The 26,280-nt window shown below is 43.6% G+C and overlaps 1 protein-coding gene across 1 annotated transcript in view; it reads left to right on the top strand.

The window, feature by feature from the left end:
- Positions 1-26,280, top strand: part of LOC106610839 (ryanodine receptor 3) — a 161,675-nt gene that overhangs the window by 38,631 nt on the left and 96,764 nt on the right. The window contains exons 3-12 of the mRNA XM_082955486.1: positions 6,789-6,893; positions 11,432-11,506; positions 11,737-11,815; positions 14,014-14,126; positions 15,135-15,234; positions 15,331-15,424; positions 16,242-16,316; positions 16,829-16,985; positions 17,725-17,889; positions 22,657-22,778. Of these exons, the coding sequence (XP_082811612.1) occupies positions 6,789-6,893; positions 11,432-11,506; positions 11,737-11,815; positions 14,014-14,126; positions 15,135-15,234; positions 15,331-15,424; positions 16,242-16,316; positions 16,829-16,985; positions 17,725-17,889; positions 22,657-22,778 (1,085 nt within the window). The remainder of the gene's footprint in view (positions 1-6,788; positions 6,894-11,431; positions 11,507-11,736; positions 11,816-14,013; positions 14,127-15,134; positions 15,235-15,330; positions 15,425-16,241; positions 16,317-16,828; positions 16,986-17,724; positions 17,890-22,656; positions 22,779-26,280) is intronic.

A 26,280-nucleotide genomic window follows, 5' to 3' on the forward strand; every position in this document is an offset into this window, starting at 1 on the left:
TCCAAACCATCTCTGGAGACAAAAGGAGGGGATGGGGTCGAGTGGGCAGGTTGTCAGGCGACCAGACCTTACTAGTCGCAGGATTTCATCTGGAGAGAAAGGGGAGAAAGAGCTCAAGGCGTAGGGTAGTTCTGTGTGAATGTATGTCATCAACCTTCTTTTCAAAGTGGTTGACAAAGTCGACAGCAGAGAGGGAGGAGGGAGGGGTGGAGGATTAAGGAAGAAGAAGGATGAAAATAGTTTCCTAGGTTTAGAGATAGAAGTTTGAAATTTAGAGTAATAGAAAGTGGCTTTTACAGCGTGAAGAGAAGGTAGAGAAGGAGTGAAAGGATGATGGGTCTTCCGGAAATGTATTTTTCCTCCATTTTCGTTTGGATGCCTGCAACCCTGTTCTGTAAGCTCGCAATGAGTCACTCATTGAAAGGGGACAGTGCGAGTCATAGGATGCGGAAAATGGAGCGAGAGTAGGGCCGAAGATGCAGAATCAGGAGACAGGAGGGAGAAGCATTTAACAGAAGGGAGAGATGATGGGAAAGAAGAGTAGAGAGTAGTGGGAGAGAGAGCGACGATTGTGACGGCACATGACTATCTGGGTAGGGGCTGAGTGACTAGGGTTGGAGGAAAAGGAGACCGAAAAGGAAACAAAGTAGTGATCAGAGACTTGGAGGATTGTTGTGAGACTAGTAGGCAAACAGCCTCTAGTAAAGATGAGGTCAAGTGTATTGCCTGCCTTGTGAGTTGGAGGGGATTGGGAAAGGCTGATGTCAAGAGGCAAGGAGTGGAAAGAGAGAGTTGGAAAGACATGAATCGAGGGCAGACATCGGGAGGTTGAAGTTGCCAAGTACGAAGAGCGGTGAACCATCGTCATGAAATTAGCTTATCAACGTGTCATGGCACCTGGGCGATAGATGACAACAATGTTGAGCATGAGTGGACAAGTGACAGTGAAAGCATGAGAGAGGGAGAAAATCTCCATTTAAGAGAAATTAGTAGCCCTGTGCCACCACCTCAACTACCAGATGCTCTTGGACTATGAGAGAAAAAGTAGTCAGATGACGAGAGATCAGCTGGAGTAGCAGTGTTCTCTGGGGTGACCAGGTCTCCGTCAGGGCCAAAAAGTCAGAGGACTGAAGGGCAACATGGGCTGAGATGAACTCAGCGTTCTTGACCGCAGATCGTCAGTTCCAAACGCTGCCAGAGACCCAGAATTCCACATGGGTTGTGCACGCAGGGTACACTAAATTAGAAGGGTTGCAGCCAAGGGGTGGGGAGTGGCTGTAAAGCCTACAGGGAGAAGCACCAACAGGTATAGAAAACACACATAGTTGCCAAAGCTACTTAAGAAAATAAATGATATCAGTGAGAGCATGGTATGGAGCCACTGACACGACCACCGTTTACAGCTGCCGCTGAGAAACCAGGGGAGACTGAAGTACTAATACTGATTGCCTAGCAGAGGTGAAACCACTCCCCCTCCAATACAGCCACTGATTACCAAAACAAGTCACAAATTGCCCTGCCCCTTAGTTGTTGCCACATCAACTAGGATTATCTGCAATTTATGAGCAAGCCGGCCCCATCCCTCCGCTTTTTACCAAAACAGTAGCGGGGACTTAACTTTATTGTTTCAACTGCTAATTGCCACTTTAAACTGTGACATCAATCAGCCAATGAATAAGCAGTTGATTGTGATTTATGGCTAGCTGCTCTTCCCTGTCAGCTATCCCATGGTAGGACCACCTGAGAGCTGAAGCCCCCCATCTCAAAATCAACAATACACGTCTGTACTGTAAAGTCTATGTTTAATAAATGAGATGGTCAATCAACATTTAGATGAGATGACGATTCAGCCAACTACTCTAATGCACAGGATGTGCTCTGCCATTATGCCCGGGGTGGGCAAACTACAGCCTATTCAATCCGACCCGAGGGAGGTTTGAGTAAAAAAACTCCAGGCCAGTCCTGAAAGTCTATATTTTCAAATAACTGCCCAATTTCTGACCCGCAAATAGATTTTCACAACAAGTCAGTCCCCCAAAAATCTGTGCGGGCCTCTATTTAATTTCGAAATCCTGATGTGGCCCTCGAGCCAAAAAGTTTTCCCACCCATGCATTATAGTGAACATGAAGGAGGTATATTGATAGGTCATCTCTTTGGGGTCATCAAAGTGAAAGAGGTGTGTAACCCTTTTAGACCTCCTCCCCAGAGAAGATGGGAAGCCCAGTCTAGTTGCTCCCCTCCCACAGCATGGGCCATAAACAAGAGAGCAGTGTGTAGACAAGCTGCTGTAAAGCTGTCTTCGTGATATGCCCTCTCTGATTGAGGACACACAGGCCTACGCCCCCAGAGCCCCAACATCCTTCTCATTACCAGACCGCTCCACTCTGCTGTCAGAGGTCGCCTGTTATTCACCTAGGGAAACCAGGGTGTGGAGGTATGGTCGGAGCAGATTCCTCCCTGCTACCCCGTATTGTGTTTCCCCAACAGCATGCCAAGAAGGAGTGGATCAGAATAGGTATTTCTAGAAAACAGCTTGCATAGAGGGCTCTGGGTGGGGTGCCGATCAAATGGAAGTGTGTGTGTGTGTGTGTGTGTGTGTGTGTGTGTGTGTGTGTGTGTGTGTGTGTGTGTGTGTGTGTGTGTGTGTGTGTGTGTGTGTGTGTGTGGTGTGTGTTTTGACTATAAAATGGTGGTTATCTCAAAATGACCTGTATAATGATGGGTCATTAAAGTGAAGTCGGGGGACATTACTTCAAGCCATTTTGACATACAGTATCTTTGACATTTCTGAAGCTGATGCTAGAGGCTGCCCTGAGAGAGACACTTGGCTTCCTGTACGGCAGGGGCTGAACTAGATTCAGCCACAGGACGATATTTGTCGGCGTGAATGGTCGGGGGGCTGGAAAATAATTATATTAATTTGTACACTGCAAATTGACCACAACTAGACCCAAAAAGAGATTTGTATTTGAAAATTACTATAATTACATACCTTGATTACATTGAGACACGATCACATACTGTATTTAAAAAAAATAGATATTGTGGGAATACTTGGGAACAGATTACCAAAATGTTTTATTTTTTGGGGCTGTATTCCCCCCCGATGATGATTATTATTATTTATTTATTTATTTTCTAAACACTTTGGGGGGCCAAAAATAATCACTCGTCTATTGCCGACCCCTGCGTTACTACGAGTCACTACAAATCATGTCGTTTCTGTTTTGCTGGCGTAAATCCACTGTCCTGCCGCCGGTGGTCAAGCTCTCCGGATCTATACTCCACCATGATTTAAATGTGCATAATTGAAATGCCTAGAGAACAGATAGCTGCATCGATACAGCTCTAGATTTTTTCACATATTGACTTTGTTTTACCTGAGTGGCGCAAGCAGGTAGGCTCACAGCAGAGCAGAAATAAGTTGTCTGAAGTTCCAATTTAAAGTTAGATTTACCTCTAACAAGGTGAACTAGTTTAGCCAAGTTTTACATCTTGCTACCTAAAAAGGAGGACAGTGTGTTTTTGGTGTGCTTCATTTATCTTGTAGCGGTACAGGTCACTAAGTATCTCTCTCTCTCTCTCTCTCTCTGCCTCATTCTGTCAGACTGCTGCCCTGTCCTGTATGGAGAAGGGATGGGTGCTGCAGTCCCGCTCTCTGTCCCACTGTGCTCTGTCTCACAGATTCATACACTCTCTGTGAGTGTGAGCTCTAGTTTGACCAAGATCCACAAACACCACTGCTATAGGTACTGGCTGTAATCAGGGTTGGGGTCACATCCAGTCAATTCAGAAAGTAAACCACATTCCAATTCCACATTTTCCTAATTGAAAAGCATTGAAGATAATTGGAATTTGAATGTCAGTGTACTTCCTCAATTGACTGGAATTGAAATGGAATTAACCCCAAGCCTGGCTGTAATCATTTGGAATTTGGCCCTTATCAGTAGCTAACGCTACCCTTGGTCGAATTAGTCATGTATAAACTTTACCTTTCATTTTAAATGAAAACTTTAGTTGAAAAGTTGCATCACGTAGAGCAGCCTGGGTTGACCGGACTCCATAATGTTTTTAGGAGCAGCATAGAGACAAATGACTGTAAGCTTTTCCCCTATCAAATAAGATTGATTTGAGGTTTTCAACAACATCTGTGTTATTGCATTCCTCTCACTCTGCAGTGCTAAAGGAATGTGGAACAGTCATCCCAAATTGGTTTTCAAGTGCAATCAATCTCTGGTGTTTGTGATTGATGGTTGTTATGATTATCAGTCATGGATGTTATGGACAAATACGCTGAGTGAACAACACACTCAGTCCGTCTGTGACTAAACAATCTGAGGACCGGGCTTCTCTAGTGACCAATAAGAAGCCTTATTCTGGGTTTACATTTCATATTTTAGCCTTTTCAACACAGTTTGAAATACTCACTTGTAATTGCATATTGTCTACTGTAGGTATTCCCAAACAGGGGTACGTGCAATGCCGTCGGGGGTACGCCAAATAAAATGTGATTCACATTGAAAAAAAATAAAATACCCATTTTTCTCTTCACATTTTCAAACAGTCCATTTATATTTTCCAACGGGGTTATACATTTGGGTGAGTTTTTTTTCTCTCACCTGAGTAGCCTTGTTTCACTGCCAAAAGCAAATATGATGAGAACTACATTGATTTGGGGTTCACTTATATTGGGAGTAGTGCCTTTCCTCAGCCACGGTGTGTTATATGTGCAAAAGTACTCTCTCATAACTCGATGAAACCTTCACTCCTGCGCAAACATTTAGAAACATGCCAATTTGAAAAATAAGCCACAGGAGTTTTTTGAGAGAGAATTTGGACGACTTTCGAGTAGTAAGGGGTATGAAAGCAACAGATACCATTAATAAGAAGGGGCTAGAAGCGTCTTATATGGTGAGCTACCGAGTGGCTAGGACAGACAAGCCCCATACTATTGTGGAGGACTTAATTCTTCCTGCTGCCGCGGATATGTCTGGGGGAAAAGACCAAAAAAAACGATACAATGTCTTCATCAAACAACACTGTTTTACGACGCATCAGTGACATGGCAGGAGATGTTTTGAAACAATTACTGCTTCGCATACAAGGCAGTGAATTTTATGCGTCACAGCTGGATGAGTCAACAGACGTGGCGGACCTGGCACAGCTGCTGGTATATGTCCGTTACGTTTATGAGGGGCCAATTAAGGAAGACATCCTCTTCTGGAAACCAGGACAACAGGAGAGGATATTTTTAAAGTACTGGACAGCTTTGTGACATCAAATGGACTTTGGTGGTCAAGATGTGTTGGTATCTGTACTGATGGCACAAAAGCCATGACAGGGAGACATAGTGGAGTTGTAACGCGCATGCAAGGAGTTGCTCTGGACGCCACTTGGGTACACTGCAGCATCCACCGAGAGGCTAAGGGAATGCTGCCAAGGGAATGCCTGACAGCTTGAAAGACATTTGGACACTACAGTGAAAATGGTTCACTTTGTTAAAGTAAGGCCCCTGAACTCTTGTGTATTTTCTGCACTATGCAATGATATGGGCAGCGACCATGTAACGCTTTTACAACATACAGAAGTGTGCTGGTTATCAAGGGGCAAAGTATTGACACGTTTTTTAAAATTGAGAGACGAGCTTAAAGTTTTGTTTACTGACCATAATTTTCACTTGTCTGACCGCATGCTTGATGATGAGTATCTCACACGACTGGCTTATCTGGGTGATGTTTTTTCTCACCTGAATGATCTGAATCTAGGATTACAGAGACTCTCTGCAACTATATTCAATGTGCGGGACAAAATTGAGGCTATGATTAAGAAGCTGGAGCTCTTCTCTGTCTGCATTAACAAGGACAACACACATGTCTTTCCATCATTGTATGATTTTTTGTGAGCAAATGAATTCAAGCTTACGGACAATGTCAAATGTGATATAGCGAAGCACCTGAGTGAGCTGGGTGCATCATTACGCAGGTATTTTCCCGAAACGGATGACACGAACAACTGGATTCGTTATCCCTTTCTTGCCCTGCCTCCAGTCCACTTACCGATATCTGAACAAGAGAGCCTCATCGAAATTGCAACAAGCGGTTCTGTGAAAATGGAATTTAATCAGAAGCCGCTGAAAGATTTCTGGATTGGGCTGCGCTCAGAATATCCTACCTTGGCAAGTCGCGCTGTTAAGCCACTGATGCCCTTTGCAACCACGTACCTATGTGAGAGTGGATTCTCGGTCCTCACTAGCATGAAAACTAAATACAGGCACAGACTGTGTGTGGAAAATGATTTAAGACTGAGACTCTCCAATACAACCCAACATTGCAGAGTTTTGTGCATCCTTTCAAGCACAACCTTCTCATTAACCTGTGGTGAGTTATTCACAATTTCGATGAACAAATAAAGTTTTCTATGTAAGATGGCTAAATAAAGAGCAAAATTATTGATTTATTATTATTATTATTATTATTATTATATTATTTGTGCCATGGTCCTATAAGAGCTCTTTGTCACTTCCCACGATCCAGGTCATGACAAAAACTCACACTCATTCTTAAGTTTAATAAATGTATTGTATAGTGTGTGTGTGTGTGTGTGGTGTGTGTGTGTGTGGCAGGCTTGCAATGATGGCAAAAAACAACATTTGAGAGTGCGCTGACCCTGGTGCTAGAGGGAGTACGCAGCTGGAGGTTAAATGTTTGAAGGGGTACGGGACTATAAAAGGTTTGGGAACCACTGCATACAACCCTAACCCTGATCACCCTCCTCCTGTCTCTTCCAGTATGTCCCTCCAGACCTATGCATCTGCAACTTTGTGCTGGAGCAGTCTCTTTCTGTGCGGGCCCTGCAGGAGATGCTGGCTAAGACTGGCCAGAACAGTGAAGGGGTGAGTACTGTCCCTCTACCACAGCATCTATACACACACTCCTACCCCAGGGCAGACAGCAGAGAGGAGTATTTTCACAGAGTGCTTTCTGCCCAATGGGAAACTACTGAACATCCCCTGTTTCACATTTTCCATTTGATTCATTTCAGGATTTCAGGGTCATGTTATGTAATTGTTTATTACGGTGACTGGAGTTGCCTCAGTTTTATGTTCGAACACTTTTTCTCTTTGAGAGAGATAAATTAGAGGAATTGGACTATTACATTGGCCTGGAGACCTGGGCGCTGGGAGGTTGAGCCCTCCATGAATTGTAATGTTAGATTGGCCTGGAGACCTGGGCGCTGGGAGGTTGAGCCCTCCATGAATTGTAATGTTACATTGGCCTGGAGACCTGGGAGCTGGGAGGTTGAGCCCTCCATGAATTGTAATGTTAGATTGGCCTGGAGACCTGGGCGCTGGGAGGTTGAGCCCTCCATGAATTGTAATGTTACATTGGCCTGGAGACCTGGGCGCTGGGAGGTTGAGCCCTCCATGAATTGTAATGTTACATTGGCCTGGAGACCTGGGCGCTGGGAGGTTGAGCCCTCCATGAATTGTAATGTGGATGAAAGTCGTCAAGAGGCAAAGTACCTCTTTGCTGCAGCTTTCCGGAAGTGTTTCTGCCCTGTGCTGGGAGGTTGACCATTTGATTAACAATGAGGCTGAAAAGAAAATCTCTCAAATCTACAAGAATAATGACCATATTAAAGCAGAATTGCACTGTAATTACCTTTTATACACCAGGCACAGAGAAGCAAACAAGTCCAGATGACAGAGTCACTGTTGCATACACACACCTGAGGTAATGGAGGCAATCTCATTGAATGGACCTACATATGGACATTGTTGAGCAAGTTCATATGTGTATGTACTGCAGCTAATGTATTTGTAGTCGAAGCAGGTCTCTACACTACCTCCCTATCTCCTCTGAACAGGCAGTTATAGTACGTACAAAGGATGAAAGACCTATTTCCTTAGTCCACAGTCATGTGTTTGGGACATTGTGATTACAAGGCAGCCCTACAGAAACACAGCATTACCATGCTGCTTTCGCCATGCTCCTCTTGTAGGGAGAAACCTAAACGCTGCTTGTCCTAAAATGTCATGTTTAATGTTTCAGAGGAAGGATGGGGGGTAGATATGAAAATATGCTCATTTCTCATCCATTTTGGTATGATGTCGCACTTTTCCAGGTTGCAGTGTTTTACTGATCTTACTTCTGTATCTTTCTGAAATGAGTATAAAGAATTTGTTTCAGTGTGCCTCTGGTCTTTCGGTAGTTCATTACCAGTTGCAGGATGTTGTATTTTAGTGGTAAGAGTATATTGTATCAGTAGAGTGAGCCAAGAAGTATAATTACTAGATCATTTCCCATCTCATTCCTCTGTGGTCAGTTGTTTTCTCATTTATTTTAATAGACAGATAATTAAAGCATTTCTGATACAGTGATCTTAATTGGTACAATAAATTCTGTTAAAACTGTTCTTTGCGAACATTTTGCTTTTGGTTTTCATTAATCAGCTGTAACAGAGCTGTACTGTTTACCACTGCTATGTTCATCCATTGTGTTCTGCTCATCTCTCCACCTGTTAGCCTCGAGGAAAGGACCGATGGGTATGTTCACCATTCATTCCATTCTCCTCTCCTGTCACCTCTCTAGCGCATGGCTGTTTAGTCATGCTAGCAGCTTGCTCTCTCATTTTCATTGGAAATGTATCCTAGGGTTACGATAGTCCCTTCAGGTAAAGCAAATAGATCCCCCCCCCCCCACAGAAAGCTAGTGTGTTTTTATATGGAAACATGAATGCGTATGCTGTTGAAATGACTAATGACATTATGGATTTATTTAAAGAAGTGAGTCGATTGTGCCACAGCACTTAGCAACATGACAAAGACAAATGGAACCGGGTCTAGACTTGCCATACAAATGGTCTCGCTCAACAGTTACTGCTCACATTTCTTCTGGCCAAAGAGAACATGCTACACCTCTCCTGGATTAACATCAGATGAATGTCAGTCTTCAGTCCTTCCTTAGGGGATTTAGAAGTAAGTCCAGAATCGCTGAATATTACCAACAAATCCTTACCTGTTCACAAATTCTGCACCTAACTTCAGGCATACAATAGTGAGCTACATTACATGAATTATGACTGTAGAAATAAATACACTGACATTTAGAAGGATAAAAAAAAAAAGAGTTATTATATTTGGGAAGTGAAGCAACCCCAACTCATTGTTGCCTTGCCAAACTGCTAATGATAGAAAGAATTTCCATAATTTGAGCTGTGGAGCTTCATACTCTTTGAGTTGAGTTCAAAGATAAATGGACTTGTCAATGCTGTAGCTTAGCGACCACACTGGACTCCAAATGATGGGGAATTAAAAAATCAAGCCTGATTGGTTCCATCATAGCTGTGTGAACTGGAAAAGCCCTTTGGCAAGAGCAAAGCACAGGCAGACTGGGCCTTCATGAGCGCTTAATGTGCCCTTAAAGCTTAGTGAGACGTTTTCAAGTGAAACTGCTTGTTTGCAATAGCTAAGCTGCTTTCTACGTGCCACTCTTAACCCCCTTGCATCTACACTTGTGTAGTAACTTCATTTAACATGATCTGCTAGACCAGTTCAATATAACCAGAGGGAAGGCCTTTAATCACTGTTTCTCCTTGATGCACTATTGTCCTCTCTCTAAGGAATGCTGTGGAGACTGATTCAGACCTGGTCTGGAGAAAACATTTGAACACTGGGTTACATCTCCGTAAATTCTCTCTCCTCATATGCATCTCTTTTCACTAACCCTCTCCATTCCTCTGTTCCTGCTCTGAATTGTCAATGGAGGAAACACCACGAAGGGAAAATAGTAGTTGAATGTGTCACGATTCTGTAATCAATATTCTGTCATTGAGCAGATGAGCAACAGTGGAGGGTATTGACTTACAGAAGAAATAACTTATTGATTTACCGTATTCAGCTGGTCTCTACTAATAGGCAGGGATTCCTTTAAGTGGAATAGGATCTTAGTAATGGTATTTCAGACTAATATTTGTGTTTGTTTGAGGGGTTATAGATATTGTGAACAGTGAACACACAAGGCTCAGAAAACCGTTACAGAAGTAAGCTATCAAACATCCATTTAGCTCCGTTTCAGCTAGTGACCCCAAATGGAATTCGGTGTGAAGTTCCTCTAACGTGTCCAAATAGAGCAGTGAACATACTTGTGATTTCATAACTTTGTTTACTGGGCTAAGGATCTAAGGTCAAACTGTCGGAGTCAGTGACTGAAGTGCCCAGGGTGAGGCAGGGTAAGGCAGGGTGAAGCTGATACCCTCTGGCAGGGCGACGTGTGCAGTGGTATTTCAGTGCCACCTTTGAGAGAAACCCCATTGCTGTCACCCTGGTGGCTGCTGGATAAACGCAGGGGGGTGACGTGCTGCTAAAGGTCACGCTTTCTCAATTGATGTCAGCATGTCATCTCCCGGCAACAGCTGGGGGGGAGATCGTTCCCCCCCGCCTTTGATCAAATAGCCTTTCCCCTTCTGGGCCAGGGACGCCAGGGACAGAGGAATCTGAGGCTGACACAGCTGTGGATGGTGTGAGGTTAGGATAAGTGTTGTGTTTAGAGCTGGTCTAGTTCTCTCAGATTGTGTTGGGTTGAATGCAGCTGGATATGCCCGATGCACATTAAACTATCCCTCAGGAAGCCTGAACAGCCTGACATGGTGCTGGCACTGCTGCAGTCTGATAATCCATGGCAACTGCATTGAACTGGAGGCTATTGTCTAGCAAAAGCAGCACAAATAGAGGGTGGTGTGTTTGGTTAAAATGACACTGGCGAACTCATACATTTCTTTTTAACTTACATACCCTTCTCAGTAATGTAACTTTCTCTTGTCTTACTGCTCCATAGAGGCTCATAAGAAAGGTGAGTAACACATGGTTGCCTGCAGAACAAAGGGGCAGGTTTGCAAGCAGAGCCCAAGTAGTGACCTCACATCACTCTTTCCCCTACCCATCTCCTCGAACTGCTGTGAAACCGCAGTGGAACCTTGTCTTTTCTCTCCTAGTGCGTTCTGTCACAAACCAGACCCTTCTTACTGTAACACAAGGTCTTTGTTACCAACACATTAGAGGCAGAGAGCTCTCTCTTTCTCACCCCCCTTCCTTTTTACCTGCAGCCGTCTGACGATGATCTGTATTCTTCTCCATAGATACAGGAGGCAGGCGTATCCCCTTTGTGACATGTCTGACTGCATGCGTTCAGTGTTGTGTTGTGGACTTCAGGACCGTCGTCAGAGAGGAGAGGACAGGCTGAGAGGGGGCAGGCTGGGTCAGTCTGTGGCCCCCTGCCTTGTGTGAAGTCATCACAGTCTTAGTTCTCTAACTGTGATGCAGATGGAGAGATACGTGAGAGAGAACGAGAAAGTGAGAGAGAGAGAGGTCACGGGGGACATCCTGTCTTATAGTGTGTCTGCTGTGTGATGGGTGTTGTGCTGTCTCCACAGGCGGCTCAGGGCGGTGGACACAGAACACTTCTGTATGGACACGCCATCCTCCTGAGGCACTCCTTTAGCGCTATGGTGAGACTGCACTGCACGCACACTCTCATACGATACCCAAGGACCGGGGACTGTTTTGTCATTATTCCATGTGTTACTATTTCATAGTTACTGTTTTATAACATTTGATAGGAATATTTGTTACATATGTCGTACTGATATTTGTTCCAGTTCTGAACGCTACAGCAGAGTTGTGTGACTCTCTTGATCATCGTTTTCATGTTGCTTTGATGTGTATCTATACATTGCAGTATCTGACCTGTTTGAAGACTTCAAGGTCACAGACGGATAAGTTGTCATTTGATGTGGGGCTGCAGCAGGACTCAACAGGTAAAACCTCCTCTGTCTGGCTCTAGGGTCACTGGCACACAGTCACTCATAGCTGGAGTTCTGACTGGGACTTCGACTCATGTAGGATTTGACCTGCCCCAGTATTCATTTCAGATTCTCTTAAGCACTGCATGAAAAGAGGGATTTATGGCTTCCTATATTGTAGGAAATGTACCACATTTGCAGAGATTTCAGTTGTTTATTCCCTAGGAGATCTCCCCTGAAAACATTTTCTAGCAGACTAAAATAAATGTCTTCGATTGGCTCTTTGTCACAATGTCGAGGCGCAGCTCATTTGTCTCATAGAGATGTAAAAGATGGTCTGGCTCTCCACCTATTGGAAGGCTGGTTGCTATGGTGCTTGTATGTTAAGTGTGAGTGGGCTTACAGTATATTAGAGTTTGTGTGAATACATTTGTGTGTCTTAAATGTAATTACGTGTCTATGCTGTGCTCGCATGTGTGTGTTGCTTTCACTGTTGTCATCTATCCCCAAACAGTAGTTACAGGTTCAACTTTCTGTGTAGCTCAACCATCTGTGTATGTACGCTGAACAAAAATATAAACACAACATGCAACAGTTTCAATGATTTTACTGAGTTACAGTTCATATAAGGAAATCAGTCAATTTAAATAAATGAATTAGGCCCGAATCTATGGATTTCACATGACTGGGAATACAGATATGCATATGTTGATCAGAGATACCTTTAAAAAAAAAAAGGTAGGGGCGTGGATCAGAAAACCAGCCAGTATCTGATGTGACCACCATTTGCCTCATGCAGTGTGACACATCTCCTTCGCATAGAGTTGATCAGGCTGTTGATTGTGGAATGTTGTCCCACTTCTCTTCAATGGCTGTGCGAAGTTGCAAAATATTGGCGGGAACGGGAAACACGCTGTCGTACACATCAATCAAGAGCATCCCAAACATGCTCAATGGGTGACATGTCTGGTGAGTATGCAGGCCACGGAAGAACTGGGACATTTTCAGCTTCCAGGAGTTGTGTACAGATCCTTGCAACATGGGGCCGTGCATTATCATGCTGAAACATGATGTGATGGCGGCGGATGAATGGCACGACAATGGGCCTCCAGGATCTCATCACGGTATCTCTGTGAATTCAAATTGCACTCAATAATATGTACAAGCTTATGCTTGCCCATACCATTACCCCACCAGTACCATGGGGCACTCTGTTCACAACGTTTGGCATCAGCAAACCACTCGCCCAGACGATGCCATACACGCTTTCTGCCATCTGCCCGGTACAGTTGAAACCGGTGCTTGCGTGGTTACACATGGTCTGCAGTTGAGGCCGGATGGACATCCTGCCAAATTCTCTACAACGACGTTGGTGGCTTATGATAAAGAAATGAACATTCAGTTCTCTGGCAACAGCTCTGGTGGACATTCCTGCAGTCAACATTCCATTTGCATGCTCCCTCAAAACTTGAGATGTTTGTGGCATTGTGTTGCATGACAAGACTGCACATATTAGAGTGGCCTTTTATTGTCCCCAGCACCAGGTGCACCTGTGTAATGATCATTCTGTTTAATCAGCTTCTTGATATGTCAGGTGGATGGATTATCTTGGCATATGGAACATTTTACGTATTTTTTTTTATTTCAGCTCATGACACATGGGACCAACACTTTACATGTGTTTATATTTTTGTTCAGTGTATATATTTTGGGTTTTTTTATGCAGAAATACTCGTTTGAACTTAAACAACTAAAACCAGGCAAAAAAAACAGTGGAGAAATTATAATGAACCTACATTTTTTATAATTTAATCTCTGAACTATTTTTCTTCAATAACAGTATTTTTAATATGGAATATAGCAGCACAGTTTGTGGATTTGGTTGACTTTGTGGCCTCAAACCAGTGAACTTATTAGCATTCTTCATCAGGAAATTGGGGAAAATATAATTATTGACAATGAAAAAGATGGGAATGTTGTTCCCTTGTCATATAATTGCTACATTTACTATCAATATAGCATTAAAAATCGTTTTCCAGATTGCATTTAGCCCCCAAAAATTGGGATGCGAATATTGGGTTGCGACTGAGACAGCCTGGTTCAATTTGGGCCCTGAGACAAAACCAATTGAGAACCACTGATGTAGATCATAGATTTATAAATAACATTATGCAGGCATGTGACCCCACCAGTGTTTCTCTGTGCTCCTGCAGGTGAAGCCTGTTGGTGGACCATCCATCCTGCTTCCAAACAGAGGTCAGAGGGCGAGAAGGTACGCATCGGAGATGACCTCATCCTTGTCAGCGTGTCATCAGAACGATACCTTGTGAGTACACCCTCACTCTATAAACGTCTCATTAAGAATAATACATATTATAGGCTATTTAAAGTGTCCATCCCCATTGAACAGAGCCATAATGCCATTCAATCCTGTAGGTTAGCCAAAGATTGTAGATCGTGTTCTTGGACTCAAGGTGTCTCCCTCCCACACAGTTCAATCTGTCCATTAAAGCAGACCAGAGATTTGGGATAGGAAGCTAAGAAAGAGCAGGGGAAGGCCACACATGTAGAGCTGGGATGGAGAGAGCAACACTGTCAAACTGAACAGCTACTGTACCCTACCTTACTCTGTCCCCTATCCCTCCTTCCCTACACTGTGTAGCCTGGCCAGCCCTGCTCCCCTGTTCCTCTTCAGGCCCATCTATGAGCATCTCCCAGACCCAGACACCCATGTGTTATTCCTACAGTGTGGGCCTCAGCGCCTTAGCATGCTGGGCCTGGAAAACATCTCCAGCATGACGCAGGGAGAGTGTGACAACAGCCAGCCCAGCCAAGCCCATGTTTATGGGCCTTCAGCAGGGATATGGCAGCCCTCGCTAAGCCAGAGTCCCACTATCATGTTACTGTTACTGCCACGGCTCCGGGCTCTGCTGTCACCAGTGAGATGCTCCCTCTAACCAGGCCTACAGCACCTCCAGGTCCAGTAATGGAGGAGGGAGGTGGAGAGTTCCCCAAGTGTCTGGCGCACGCACACACAAACCCAGAACCCTACAAACTGGCAGATTCCTGAGTCCATTCGCAGTCCTGTACACTCTCCAGTGCCAGCCTCTCTCCAGTTTGATGAATGATTCTAAATCTACTGCAGCGATAACAGCCTTCCTATCACGCCCTCCAATGCATGCATAGACAAACCTCTGAGTTGTTCGCCTGGCCCAATTCCTTGAATCAAACTGGGTATTTGACATAGGCCCTGTAGTATAGGCCTACTGGTAGTGTGTCCCATACTGTAGTTATTGATAGTGTGTGTAACATAATGTTCCTCTGTCTTCACCAGCACCTGTCCATCTCCAATGGCAACATCCAGGTGGACGCGTCCTTCATGCAGACTCTGTGGAACGTCCACCCCACCTGCTCCGGCAGCAACGTGGAGGAGGGTATGTCCAACGGTTCATTTAGCGTCACTGGCTTATAATGTTGTTTGAAACGTTGTGGGTATCAATTAAAGGTGCTGTTAATCCATCCTCCTAAAGGTTACCTGCTGGGTGGCCATGTGTTGCGTCTGTTCCACGGTCATGATGAGGTTTTGACCATCCCAGGGTCTGACCAGAGTGATCAGCAACAGAGGTGAGACCTACAGCTGGGAAACGGATAAAAAGACTCTAAGAAATTAGTTTTCCCCTTAGTCTGTTGTGAAAGTGGCCTAAAATCAAATCAGGCTAATTTGTCTGGCTGACCTGGCTGACGCTGGGTCTGTCACTACTCAGTGTGAAGCTGGGTCTGAGAGAAGCACAGAAAAATGTCTGCCTTGCTTTCTATAGTCACACAGCGCTAGTGATGACAGCCAGCAAGGTAGCAGAGGGAAATGGCACATGGGGGTCGGGGAGACAGTGCTCTTGTCCGTATAAACATCGCCAGGCGCCGAAGACATGTGAAGGACTCTTCATCTTCCTCCCAGTCACACTGTATATTTATAGCTCACTGTTTGTGTGTGGCAATAATATGCCGCTGAATAAATATTGGTTGTCAGCCTTGGCTTTCCGCTTAGTCCTTGAAAGGGAGCATTTTCTTAAGACCTTACATTTTCATGAAGGTCCATCAAACATAGTCCAAACAGTCAACAAGGACCATGAAAGATCCTTTTTTATCTCCAGAACCCACATCATTAATAGACAGTGTTGCTCTCGGTCTCCGTTGGTTACGTGGTTGTCCTGGATGAAAGATGTGCGCTGTTGCCAGGAGGGTAAATATGAAGGTTCATCTGAGGTCCCATTCTGAGCCTTCCTTCCTCTGACCTGATATCACTGTGACAGAAGGGAATAAAGCAGTCAGAGATGGAATCCTGCTGAAGTCATAAAACATGACCTTGAGACCATTATGAGCCTGTGGCCGTATTTAAACATTGCAGTGATCCAGACCTTTCATGCACCTCTCGTGCCCCCAGGATAGTGAACTATGAGACGGGGAATGCAGGAGCCAAGGCCAGGTCTCTGTGGAGGCTGGAGCCTCTCAGAATCAGGTGAGTTCAGCTCTTTTTATTCCCTCCATCTTCTCTCTAAGTTTTCTACCTCTCCCTCCCTCCCCGCCTCCCTCTGCTCCGACTCACTTTGATGTTTCATGATGCTTTTTGACACCAACCATTTGTAAAGTATTTGAAAGATTCAATATCAGTGGCTTTCCTCTCAGATATGCCCTGCACTGTCAGATCTGGAATTTGTCATCCATGTTTAATCTGCTATGGTTTTGACACTGTTTTGTTTTGATGTAAGCAACTAGGCAATGTCTAGTCATACAAATTGGTATTACATGCCTAGTTATTTAGGTGTTTTCAGCCATTTAGTAATTATCTATGCACATGACATGATGCCAGCTAATTAACAGCTAGTCTGGCTGCTAGTTCATCATGTGTACACAATCTAATTAGGGGATATAATACTTATAGGGGCTCGTAGGTTGTTGTTCTTGATACCGTTGTGTGTGTGTGTGTGTGTGTGTGTGTGTGTGTGTGCACGTCTCTGTGCCCCTGGACAGCTGGAGCGGGAGTCACATTCGCTGGGGTCAGCCCTTCCGTCTCCGCCACCTCACCACGGGGCACTACCTGTCCCTGACGGAGGAGAGGGGGGTGGTACTGCAGGACCGGGAGAAGTCTGACACTTCCTCCACCGCCTTCTGCTTCAGAGCCTCCAAGGTCAGCGCTCAGGACCAGCTATATCTCTCTCACACACACACACACACACACACACACACATGCAGGCATACACGTACGCGCGCACGGATGTACAAACACACACACACCTCAGACTGTCTCTCGATCACAAAGTTGCTCTAGAAAATGTATCGACTTGCGGGGCCATACCAACCAGGACAAGGGTATTTTAAGTCTAATCTTGGCAAGGGTGTTTTAGACGTTGCCAGTGATTGGGAGCAATTAGTGAACTCCTCCTTATGGATCAACAGCATGGTGTAACCCACCATATTACTAAGGCAGTTTATCAAAGGCTTAATACACTTTACATTTCATACCTTTTCTATTGTGTCCGTTCTTAATGGGGAAACAAATCTATAGGGATTCATGGGAGCTTGCCTGTGGCCATCCTCTGTCACAGTGATTTAGTCTATACGCACTGTGTCTCCTCTTCTTGTCTCTTCCTCCGTCTGGCTCTCTATTAACCTAGACATCCTGGCGTGTGTAATATTATATAGAGATGTCAGTGCTCCTCCAGTCCTTGACCAGCCTGATACAGATCTGTCAGCATCTTTTAAATTGCTTTTCATAGATCAAGTTCCCTCAACACTTTGCATAATCAAATGTGTGATTTGAATAAAACTGCATACATTGTCTGGAGCCTGACTTGGGGACTTTCATCAAAGTTTCATTAAAACAGAGTGTGATATGTTGATGTGTTTGGATCCTTCCTTCCCTCCAGGAAAAGCTGGAGTCGAGCCCAAAGCGGGACATCGAGGGCATGGGGATGGCAGAGATTAAGTATGGGGACTCAATCTGCTTCGTCATGCATGTGGCCACAGGACTCTGGCTGTCCTACCAGGCGCCTGATGTAAAATCATCTCGCCTGGGCCCTCTCAAGAGACGGGTGAGACACCAATACACTGATTTATTTGTCAAATGTTTGATACAGCCAGAATAAACATTTTCTAGCCTAATGAATTAACTGACTTTCAACTTTCAGTGAGAATGGTTATGGTGTGACTATTACACTAGCAGTAATAAAACAAATCCCATTAAAAAACAATTGACCAGAAGCACATGCAATAAATATAATGATATATATAAATATAATACATTCCCAGAGCAGATGATGATTCTTTTGATGGTTTTCTAGCTGATAGTGTTGAGAGAAGTGTAGTGCTTTCCCTGTAACTAAATAAAACACTGATCCAAATCCTCTGGCTGTAATGAGTGAGATGTGAGAGGATTGCAGTATCGGTGTGTGTGGGTAAAACCACTGGGGAAGCCAAACCAGGGGAAAAAAGACATATTACAACCTATGTGTTGTGATAATTGCGTTGTTTGCGCTATAACCTGTTAGTTCATATGCCTTGCGACTGTGATATATAGGCCTAAAGCCGAGACAATAAGAAGACACTGGCAGAATAAATTCAACCACACCTTTGGTGTGCCTCCACCAGCACCATTTCAACTTCAACAATTCAACATCATCAAATCACATATGCTTAGTCTAATACAGTGACTAGGGCTGTTACGGTGACCGTATTTCCGCCACACTGGCAGTCACGAGTCATGACCGCATTCAAATTCCATGTGACTGTTTAATCAGGGTAACTACACTTCAAGCTCTGATGCTGCTGATGGTCATTAGTAGCCTACCAAACTTGCTAACTGCCTGGTACTCGGCACTCTATTGTCCCTCTAATCACTCTGGCATCGATGCAAATGTAATCGAAAATCAAATCAAACACTTCCAGAGCCCATGAGCCCAGGTTGCGCAACATTTCTATAGGCTATGCAATTGCGCGAGAAAAGAGTTTTGATAGTCACTATTAAAAAGAGGATCCCATCAGCTTTCTATAGGATAGGCTTACTATATTTATTTCTTAACTTTCCTAATGTTAAGCACATAGCTTCGCTTTACAACAGGAGTGGCATTAAAATGAACCATGGTTTTTAAGTGTAGAGATGACATGTATTTTTCCTCCTGCCCCAGTTCTGAAACAGGTGCATGGTAATGGTCCATACTAATTTCACACATATATAATTTAGTATACAGTGCCTTTGGAAAATATTCAGAACCCTTGACTTTTTCCACATTTTGTTACGTTGCAGCCTTATTCTAAAAAAAAATGTTTTCCCTTAGCAATCCACACACAATACCCCATATTGAGGATGCGAAAACAGGTTTTTAGAAAATTTTTCACATTTTATTAAAAGTAAAAAACATATCTTATTTACATAAGTATTCAGGCAGTTTACTATGAGACTTGAAATTGAGCTCAGGTGCATCCTGTTTCCATTGATCATCCTTGAGATGTTTCTACAACTTGATTGGAGTCCACCTGTGGTAAATTAAATTGATTGGACATGATTTGAAAAGGCACACACCTTTCTATATAAGGTCCTACAGTTGACAGTGCATGTCAGAGCAAAAACCAAGCCATGAGGTCGAAGGAATTGTCCGTAGAGTTCCGAGACAGGATTGTGTCGAGGCACAGATCTGGGAAAGGATACAAAAATATTTCTGCAGCAATGAAGGTCCTCAATAACAAAGTGGCCTCATCATTCTTAAATGGAAGATTAGAACCAACAAGACTCTTCCTAGAGTTGGCCCGCCCGGCCAAACTGAGCAATCGGGGGAGAGCTCTAGAGGTCCTCTGTGGAGATGGGAGAACCTTCCAGAAGGAAAACCATCTCTGCAGCACTCCACCAATCAGGCCTTTATGGTAGAGTGGCCAGATGGAAGCCACTCCTCAGTAAAGGGCACATGACAGCCCGCTTGGAGTTTGCCAAAAGGCACCTAAACATTCTCAGACCATGAGAAACAAGATTCTCTGGTCTGATGAAACCAAGATTGAACTCTTTGGCCTGAATATCAAGTGTCACGTCTGGAGGAAACCTGGCACCATCCCTTTCGGTGAAGCATGGTGGTGGCAGCATCATGCTGTGGGGATGTTTTTCAGCTGCAGGGTCTGGGAGACTAGTCAGGATTGAGGGAAAGATGAACGGAGCAAAGTACAGAAAGATCCTTGATGAAAGCCCGCTCCAGAATGCTCAGGACCTCAGACTGGGGCGAAGGTTCACCTTCCAACAGGACAATGACCCTAAGCACGCAGCCAAGACAATGCAGGAGTGGCTTCGGGACAAGTCTCTGAATGTCCTTGAGTGGCCCAGCCAGAGCCTGGACTTGAACTCAATCGAACATCTCTGGAGAGACCTGAAAATAGCTGTGCAGCGAAGCTCCCCATCCAACTTGACAGAGCTTGAGAGGATCTGCAGAGAAGAATGGGAGAAATTCCCCAAATACAGGTCTGCCAAGCTTGTAGCGTCATACCCAAGAAGACTCGAGGTTGTAATCGCTGCAAAAAGTTTTTCAACAAAGTACTGAGTAAAGGGTCTAAATGAATATGTAAATGTGATATCAGTTTTTTTTATTTTTAATAAGTTTGCCAACATTTCTAAAAACCTGTTTTTGCTTTGCAGTTAATTGGGTATTGTGTGTAGGTTGATGAGGGGAAAAAACAATTGTATCCATTTGAGAGGCTGTAAAGTAACAACATGTGGAGAAAGTCAAGGGGTCTGAATACTTTCCAAATGCACTGTATAAGAATACTTATTTCACTCCATTTTTCTGCCATGCGTAATATGCAGTAGACTGTTTTGTATAACCGCACAATCATAATTTTAATTCAGGTTTTTCTTTCGGGCTTGGGCTCATAAGCCTATGCATAAGCTCTATGTGAATGGGTGTTTTGAATTAATCATCACCTTAGAAAGCACTGTGCATTTCATTGTGTTAGGCTTTGAAACAACATGCACAACAACCATGTTTTACACTGTTTCAACCTGCTGTTGAACTTCTTTCTTCAAATTTATCATCACAGTGAGGTGAGTTTTAAAAGTAAGATAGGCCTACTGTTTTGAAGTGTTTGATGTGATTTTAGATTGTATTTGCATTGATGTTAGAGGGACAATAGAGCACAGAGTACCAGGCCACTGGGCCTGATGGAGGAACAATAGAGCCCTGAGTACCAGACCATTTGCCCCTGATGGAGGAACAATAGAACCCTGAGTACCAGGCCATTAGGACCTGATGGAGGAACAATAGAGCCCTGAGTACCAGGCCATTAAGACCTGATGGTAGTTAGCAAATTGGGTACTACCAAAGCATGTCCAGAGTGCATAAAAGGAGATTATGTAGAATTTTACTGCGGTTGTGACTTATGACTGCCGGTGTGGTGGTAATGTGGTCACCGCAACAGCCCTATGTCAGGACCATTCACAGTTGAGCTCACTCAGTTTAGCTTAACGCTGATTGGCTATTTACACTTTTTTATTATTAAAGCTTGCATTCAATGCAAGGAAAGGCGGCAACAATGTCATACTCTTTTTGACATGACAGCATCAGCTAGATTGGTTACACATATAGAGACAGAGGGGCGCTGTTTCGCTCGCTCGGATGCTTTCTCCGTTGAGATGCATTCAGCCTCTTGCGAATTGAAGGAAAATTATGAAACACAGAGACTAATGATAAATTTAGTCTTTTGTAAAAAAAAATTATTGGTCAATGTTTTGGGAAGCCTGGCTTTCCTTGGAATCCACAAATACACACCACTGGAGGATTGTGCGATTATATGACAGTCCCTCAACTCCACAGCAATGCAGCCTAATAGCCTGTAATGTCAGCAGCACCTGTGTTACAGCCTAATCATACTCAACACCACTAATCAGGGGTTGGAACCAAAATCATTTTCCAATAGTTTAGTTCCGTTCCACTGTTCTGACCAGAAAAATAAAGTTCTGAACTGGTTCTAACCCCTCGAAAGTACCACTTTATTTAGTTCCTTTCTGTTCCTACAGACAAGTGTAGGGCGCGAGATGCAACTGAAATGTTGCGGGTGGGGAGCAAGCAAAAGAGCGGGATTGACATGGAGGAGGCATGTAAGGCTTGAAGCGCTTACCATCATGATATGACGTGCATTATAATGTGTTTAGGATATTAGTAGTAGGCCTATCATTCCTACTTCACTGAATTACATAATTATATACTAGCTACTTACTTACGGAGGAGCTGCTAATATGGAGGAACTTTGAACGTCCAAACATTGGCTCAACACCCTGGACCAGAGCTAATAAAAAGCATGTGTGTGTAGCGTCACCAGCATTCAAAACACATCATACCATTTTGTAGTTTATAAATCCAACGTGAAACGTGATAACTAATAGTATCCTTAACTGTTCTAGAAAAAGCTGACAGGCAGACACTGTGAGGAGAAGTTTCAGATTGACAGAGTGAGTGCTTTGCATAGGCGCGTTGACAGCAAAAATAATGCTCCGAACTTAAAAGAACGTTATTCACCGGTTCACAAGATTTGAAAATAACAGTTCTGTTCTGGAACACTTGAGATCACTTTTGTTCCCGGTTCTGTTTACTTTCCTTGAAAAATTCCGTTATTTTCCTGTTTTTGGTTCTTTTCCCTGAACCGGTTCCAACCTCTGCTGCTAATCTGTCAACTTCTCCCTTTCTCTCCCTCTTTTCTTTCTTTCTTTCTTTCTTTCTTTCTTTCTTTCTTTCTCTCTCGCTCGCTCTTGCTCTCTCGCTACCCCCCCTCTCCCTCCTTTGCCTACCCCCCCTTTCCCGCTTTCTCTGTGTTCCTCCCTCCTCCAGGCCTGCCTCCACTCTGAGGGTCATATGGATGATGGGCTGACCTTGCAGCGGTGTCAGCACGAAGAGTCCCGTGCTGCTCGCATCATCCGTAACACCACCCGCCTCTTCAGTCACTTCATCAGGTACACCACCTCTAAACCACACAACTACAATTTTGGATGACGGTTATAGGTCATCCAAATGACTGTGATCACCGTAATAACAATTCGAATAGCAAAACAAATAAAACGTATATTTAAACAGTGCCTTCAGAAAGTATTCACAGCCCTTTACTTTTTCCACAGCCTGATTTGTTTTATTTTATTTTATTTTATTAATTTTTTTTTTTTTTTTTTTGTAAGATTACATTTTATATTTTATAAACAATACAAAACATACACATACAAATAACAAATATCAATTACATGACACCTGCCCAGACCCACTAATACACACCCCTCTCCAGCGCCCTCATCACTTTCTGGCACATGGTCTAAAACTGCACCATTTTGTTTCTCTCCGTAGCCCCCGCACTTTCATTCGATTTTTCAATTGTGTTAATGATGGCTGATTGATTGAAGTTTTTAATGTACGTTTTTTCAAGATGAGTGATGAGAATTGTCATGTCTTGAAATATTCAGACAGACGGATTAAAAGTAAGTTTACATTGTAATAATTTTTACATGTTTATTGAAAATGAAATACAGAAATGTAACATTTTACATAAGTATTCATAACCCTGAGTCAATACTTTGTAGAAGTTCCTTTGGCAGCGATTAGAGCTGTGAGTTGTCTTGGGTATGTCTATCTTAGCTTTGCACATATGGATTTGGGGATTGTCTCCCATTCTTCCTTGCAGATTTTCTCCAGCTCTGTTAAGTTAGATGGGGAGCAATCTTCAAGTCTTTCCACAGATTTTCAATGAGATTCAGGTCTGGGGTTTGGTTGGGCCACTCAAGGACTTTCATACTCTTCTTCTGGAGCCATTCCAGCGTCGCTTTGGCTGTATGCTTGGGGTCATTGCCCTGTTGGAACGTAAATCTTCGCCCAGTCTAAGGTCGTTTGCACTTTGAAGCAAGTTCTCATCAAGGATGTGCCTGTATTTGGCTTCATTCATTGTTCCGTCTATCCTGATCAGTCTTCCAGTCCCTGCCGCTAAAAAGCATCCCCATAGCATGACGCTACCACCACCATGCTTCACAGTAGGGATGGTGTTAGATGGGTGATGAGCTGAGTTGAAAAAATCTCATCAGACCACAGAATTGTTTGCCTTATGTTCTGAGTCTTTCATGTGCCTTTTTCTCAAGAGTGGCTTCCGTCTGGCCACTCTACCTAAAATCCCTGATTGGTGAAGTGCTGTAGAGACTGTTGTCCTTCTGGCAGGTTCTCCCATCTCAGCCAAGGAACTCTGTAGTTCTGTCAAAGTAATCACTGGGTTCCTGACCAAGGTCCTTTTTGCCCTGATTGCTCAGTTTGGTTGGACGGCCAGCTCTAGGCAGAGTCGGGGTTGTTCCATATTTTTCAATTTCCAAATTATGGAGACCGCTGTGCTCTTGGAAACTTTCAACACTCTAGAAATGGTTTTATACCCTCCCCCAGATATATGCCTCATCACAATTCTATCTTGGAGATCTAAGGACAGTTCTTTTTCAAGTCAAATCACAGTTCCTTGGACTTCTTGGTATAGTTTCTACTCTGACATGCACTGTCAACTGTGGGACCTTATATAGACAGGTGTGTTTCTTACTAAATCATGTCCAAACTATTTAATTGACCACAGGTGGAATCCAATCAAGTTGTAGTGACATCTCAAGGATGCTCAAAGGAAATTGGATGCACCTGAGCTGAATTTGGAGTGTCATAGAAAGGGGGTGTAAATGTGTAATTTCTGTATTTAATTTTCAATAAATTAGCAAACATTTCTAAAAACATGTTTCACTTTGTCATTATGGGTTATTGTGTGTCGATGGGTGACGAAAAAAATCTGTTTAATCAATTTTGAATTCAGCCTGTAACGCAGCAAAATGTGGAGTAAGTCAAGCGGTATGAATACTCTCTGAAGGCATTGTGTATATAAACTTAGCAAAAAAAGAAACTCCCCTTTTTCAGGACCCGGTCTTTCAAAGATAATTAGTAAAAATCCAAGAAATTTCACAGATCTTAATTGTAAAGGGTTTAAACACTGTTTCCCATGCTTGTTCAATGAACCATAAACAATTAATGAACATGCACCTGTGGAATGGTTGTTAAGACACTAACAGCTTACAGACGGTAGACAATTAATGGTAGGCCTTTCTACTGACTCTGGAAAAACACCAAAAGAAAGATGCCCAGGGTCCCTGCTCATCTGCGTGAATGTGCCTTAGGCGTGCTGCAAGGAGGCATGAGGACTGCAGATGTACAGGATGGCAACAACAACTGCCCGAGTTACAACAGGAATGCACAATCCCTCCATCAGTGCTCAGACTGTCCGCAATAGGCTGAAAGAAGCTGGACTGAGGGCTTGTAGGCCTGTTGTAAGGCAGGTCCTCACCAGACATCACCGACAACAACGTCGCCTATGGGCACAAACCCACCATCGCTGGACCAGACAGAACTGGCAAAAAGTGCTTTTCACTGACGAGTCGTGGTTTTGTCTCACCAGGGGTGATGGTCGGATTCGCATTTATCGTCGAAGGAATGAGCGTTACACCGAGGCCTGTACTCTGGAGCGGGATCGATTTGGAGGTGGAGGGGTAACATCTCACAGCAAGAATTGGCAAATCTGGTGCAGTCCATGAGGAGGAGATGCACTGCAGTACTTAATGCAGCTGGTGGCCACACCAGATACTGACTGTTACTTTTTGATTTTGACCCCTCCTTTGTTCAGGGACACATTATTCAATTTATGTTAGTTACATGTCTGTGGAACTTGTTCAGTTTGTCAGTTGTTGAATCTTGTTATCTTCATACAAATATTTACACATGTTAAGTTTGCTGAAAATAAACGCAGTTGAAAGTAAGAGGACGTTTCTTTTTTTGATGAGCTTATATTTTTTCCTCTCCTCTGCTCCTGACTGCATGTGCTGCTGTTGTAGCAGGGAGGAGGGCATTGCCTAGGCAACCGAAGACTTGTTTGCTACAACACCTTCCTTGTTTGAGCAAGGAGCAACAAAGTTTCATCACTTTGTGGAGTACATGTTACTATAGAGTCCATGTTACAGCAAAAATGTACTCACCTGCACAAATGCCCGGCCATCTCAGTTCAAATGTTATTTGTCACATGCTGTGTAAACAACAGGTTTATACTAACAGTGAAATTGTTACTTACGGGACAATTTCCAACAATGCAGAGTTAAAGGTAAAACATAAATAAATGTATAAATAGAAATAATGACACAAGGAATGGATAACAAAAAAATAACATGGCTATGTACAGAATACAATGTGCAGAGGTACAAGGTTAGAGAATGACCGATATGGATTTTTTTGGGGGGCCGATGGCGATACAGATTTTTTGGGGGTCAAGGAGGCCGATGGTCGATATTTTAGGCCGCTATTCAATATCGTTATGTTTGAACATTTTGATGACAACATTTCCCAGAGACAGCCACGTATGCATTAATGCATCAATTTTAAAATAAAACAATACATTCAACTTTGTTT

The sequence above is a fragment of the Salmo salar genome, chromosome 09 (assembly GCF_965601325.2).
Source record: "Salmo salar chromosome 09, fSalSal1, whole genome shotgun sequence".
NCBI lineage: Eukaryota > Metazoa > Chordata > Actinopteri > Salmoniformes > Salmonidae > Salmo > Salmo salar.